Below are 3,904 nucleotides of genomic sequence, written 5' to 3'. Positions count from 1 at the left end.
TGTGTGTGTGTGTGTGTGTGTGTGTGTGTGTGTGTGCGCTCTCCGAAGCGTTATAAACTCCGCTGATAGTGTGGACTACAGAGGAAGTGCAAAATAGATGCCAGTCCATCTTGTGTGTAAAGTGTGCATCACGATTTCCGAACCGTGATGTCGATCATTATCAGCCTGTGTAAGCAGATGCACGGAGCCCTGTTCCAGCCTTGGAGTTGTTAGGGATGCCTGGGCTTAGGTCACCTGCTACTGCAGGTACTGTAGGTAGCAGGGCATCCCAAACATTGGGTCTGGTTAAAACAGTTGAAAAATGAACAGTAAAACATAATACGTGACTATAAATAGATAACTAAACGAGCACTACAACTATTTCCTCTGTGTGATACAGATGATTTGAACATCTGTGTCACATATTTCTTGTAAACCTTTTCATTGAAATGTAGAAATACCAGCCTACTGTCCATTCCTCTGGGTCGACCATGTCCCCACTGCGGAACCTTTGAATTGGTCAATGTTTCTCTACGCCGACTACAGTGACGGACGTTAGCTCCTCAACATGCGCCATTGAAAACAAACGCAGCAGATACGCGGGGGACCTAGTCTTTGTATGCTAACTCGTTAGCCGTATCTTGTCTTTATTGAAGCAGCGACGCGTTCATTCCCAATGGAGAGTATCTTAGAGCAGCAGCGTCGCTATCACGAAGAGAAAGAGAGGCTAATGGATGCCAAAACTAAAGAAATGTTACACAAGAAGTCCACGGTAAGCTAGCGGCTCTGTGCTAGCATTAGCATTGTTGCTAATCAAAACTGCAAACATGTGAAACGTCTGCAAATTAATTTGTGTTTGGAAATGTAACGTGTGTTTTTTCTGACAGCTGCGGGAGCAGATCAACTCTGACCATCGAACAAGAGCAATGTTGGATGTAAGTGGAGCCAGAGGTTTCATTGGTGCAGAACGCCTAGCACCGGCTGGCTAACTTTTCATTTCGAATACACAACGTATTAAAGTAGTTACATCTCAACATATGGAATTATTGGTAACGCCTTAACTACAACATAGGACCCGATCCTGTACATGACTCTAAACAACTGCAAGTCGGGGGTTGGCCCCTCAGGAAAGTTTTTTAATAAAAAAGGAGGCAGTATGACATGATTTTGGAGCATTGTTATTACCATGCCTGTGTCTAAACCGTTTTAAGAGCTCGAGCTGGTAGTAAGTAACACAAGGTCCAACAGCACACGGCCCGGGACTGGGAAGGGTCAGGGCGTCTGGTGCTGCTCCTAGACCTGGGCCCGGCGGCGTGGACACCAATCTGATATCACAATATTCTTGACTTTATACCTCGATGTTTACTATTGGTGCTTTCACAACAGATTTTTAACAATGACATTTAGATAAATAATCACCAATAATGGGTAAAAATCATTTGTTTTCAGCTATATAATGACTATTATTAAAAGAAATCTGCTAAACAGAATTTTCTGAGACAATGGAGTTAATACGTGCTGGTTATTTGAATTTAGACGGCATAATTGTCTACCACAATCTCTCAATATATGATATCACAACAAGGTTCCATTGAAAGGTGAGAAGTTATCATATTGAGTTATTGGCCAGTACTACCTAAATCTTATAAGATAGCGAAACGCCTTTATGCACTGCATATAATCCCTAAGTGGCTATACCACTTGTCAGGCCGCCATCGTGAACAAGAACTTGTTCTTAATGACCTGCCTGTTATGAAATAATGGTGAGAAAAGAACACCCCAACAAGTCTCAAGGTCCCGTAAGTCAAACAGCGAGGGGCCGCTACATGTGGAAGGACCGTTGGCTGCGACATTGTTCCATGTAAAAGAGGAAAGCAGTCTGGTTCAGAGTCCAGTCATTTGAACTGAAACTGCCATCATATTTAAAAAAAAACAAGCTCAACACAACAACCAGGTCGCTCTGACAGTCTGTTCATGGCTTGCTTCTCTTGACAGAGGTACATGGATGTGAGCTCAAACGTCAGAGACTCCTATGAAGACAAAGATGGGTAAGTGACTAACCTGCCATGGCCCCTCTCTAAACTACCGATGTTGTGGAAGTATTATGTTACTTTGAGTTGTTAAACATGATACCTGTTGTCGATAGATGGATATATTTTTTATCAAGCTGGAAACAGCCACAGGAACCTTGCGTGTAGTGGTTACTAGGGCAACACAATATATCAGGGTTTTTTGTCATTGCAAAATTGTGCTACACACTCATAGGTTTTTTTGTGTTAGTTAAAACAAAATATTCTTTTTTGTGGTGCTTTTTATATCCTGTTCAGTTTGTTCAATAAAAGAACAAGCAGTTTGATGTATTGTAGAAGAATACTAAAAACAGCAGAAATGCAGAACTGAGTACACTTCAATATCTCTTGATTCATTGCAAGTAATGTCTTTATTGCAATATCTAACAAAGTTATCACATATCTTCCTCATGTTGGGCAGCATTTGTAGTTGCACACAGTCACTTGTTGTTGCCTTGAACAATGACATCTTTTACCTAATTACCAGAATGAGAAAGGATGAACTTGCTGCCATCTCGGGACCAAATGAGTTTGCGGAGTTCTACAACAGACTGAAACAGATAAAGGAGTTTCACAGAAAGCACCCAAACGAGGTAGCTACCTCCTCCTTGTAAATAGTCAGATAAATCTATGTGCAGCTTGTGACACGGGATACTAACAGCATTACTGTGTGTTTCTTGTAGATTTCCATCCCCATGTCTGTAGAGTTTGAGGAGCTGATGAAGGCCAGAGACAACCCCAGCGAGGAGGCTCAGAGTAGGTCTAAGCCCACCTCAAACATTTGTTACATTTCCATCTTCATCTCCCCTGTCTCACAGCAGGACCTATCTGGTCCATCTTTTTGCTTTCTCAACTCTCCGGTCAAGCATTTTTTTGCATTCCAATAATACTTCTATGCCGGTGTGCTATCTAGCAAACTCTCACACTCTGCTCTTGGCCTTGCTCATGAAAGCCATGATGTCTCTCTCATGGGGAGGGGGGGGGAATCTCTGGGCGGGCAAAGCAGAGAAAGGGGAGGTAACCTTGCACCTTATGACCTCATAAGGAGAAGATTCCAGCTCAGCCCATCTGAGCTTTACACCTATCACCATTTCTAGCCACTGGGGGACCATAGGCAGGCTGGGGGAACTCATATTAATGCTTAAAAAAAAAAAAACTCAAAGTGAAATTTTAATGCCACGGAAAACGAACATTTCGGTTCCTCTGGACCTCTGACCTCAGGCAACCATTGGGTTGAAACAGGAGGCGGAAGCGCTGCCAGCTTCCCTTCGTTAACCATAATAAGCGTATATGAGAGAGAGAATTTTGGTAAGGTTATTATTGTTGTAAGTTAGCAGTAGACTGAACTAACCCGACCCAGGGTGAGTCTGATGAAGAGCTGGGTCTGTCTGGTTCAGTGCTGAGATTTTCTGGCATTGCACAGCGCTGGGAAGGAAGCCAAAGAAGTTTTCAGTTTTAGGCGGCACATTCACTACATTACCCTGGTCACAATTTAGCTGATATATCATTACATTTTCTAGACTCTCAAATATCAATGGTAAAGGTCCAATGGCATGAAAATTTCACTTTTATGAGTTTTTTTTTTTTTTACATTAACATGTGTCCCCCAGCCTGCCTATGGCCCCCAGTGGCTAGAACTGGTGACAGGTGTAAACTGAGCCCTGGGTATCCTGCTCTGCCTTTGAGAAAATAGGCTCATTGGAGATGAGCCAGGTCTGCGCAGAATGGATCACCGGCGATCGGCCCCCGTTGCATGCTGGGTATATTTGTGTCCGACTTGATCCCGACTGACGTCATGCACACGTGGGCAACGGAAATCTCACGAGAGCAAGGCGGCCGCAGGTCTGAGACGCAGG

General features: G+C 43.4%; 1 protein-coding gene across 1 annotated transcript in view; it reads left to right on the top strand.

Annotated features, from left to right (window-relative positions):
• The first annotated feature begins 486 nt into the window (after positions 1-486).
• The window catches only part of sf3a3 (splicing factor 3a, subunit 3), a 12,494-nt gene continuing 9,076 nt past the window's right edge, over positions 487-3,904 (top strand). The window contains exons 1-5 of the mRNA XM_032511215.1: positions 487-751; positions 867-914; positions 1,975-2,027; positions 2,536-2,641; positions 2,732-2,804. Coding sequence (XP_032367106.1) covers positions 656-751; positions 867-914; positions 1,975-2,027; positions 2,536-2,641; positions 2,732-2,804 — 376 coding nt within the window. The 5' untranslated portion in view covers positions 487-655. The remainder of the gene's footprint in view (positions 752-866; positions 915-1,974; positions 2,028-2,535; positions 2,642-2,731; positions 2,805-3,904) is intronic.

The sequence above is a fragment of the Etheostoma spectabile genome, unplaced genomic scaffold (assembly GCF_008692095.1).
Source record: "Etheostoma spectabile isolate EspeVRDwgs_2016 unplaced genomic scaffold, UIUC_Espe_1.0 scaffold340, whole genome shotgun sequence".
NCBI lineage: Eukaryota > Metazoa > Chordata > Actinopteri > Perciformes > Percidae > Etheostoma > Etheostoma spectabile.
Note: the sequence above shows the minus strand (reverse complement) of the source record. Positions and strands in the feature narration are given on the sequence as shown.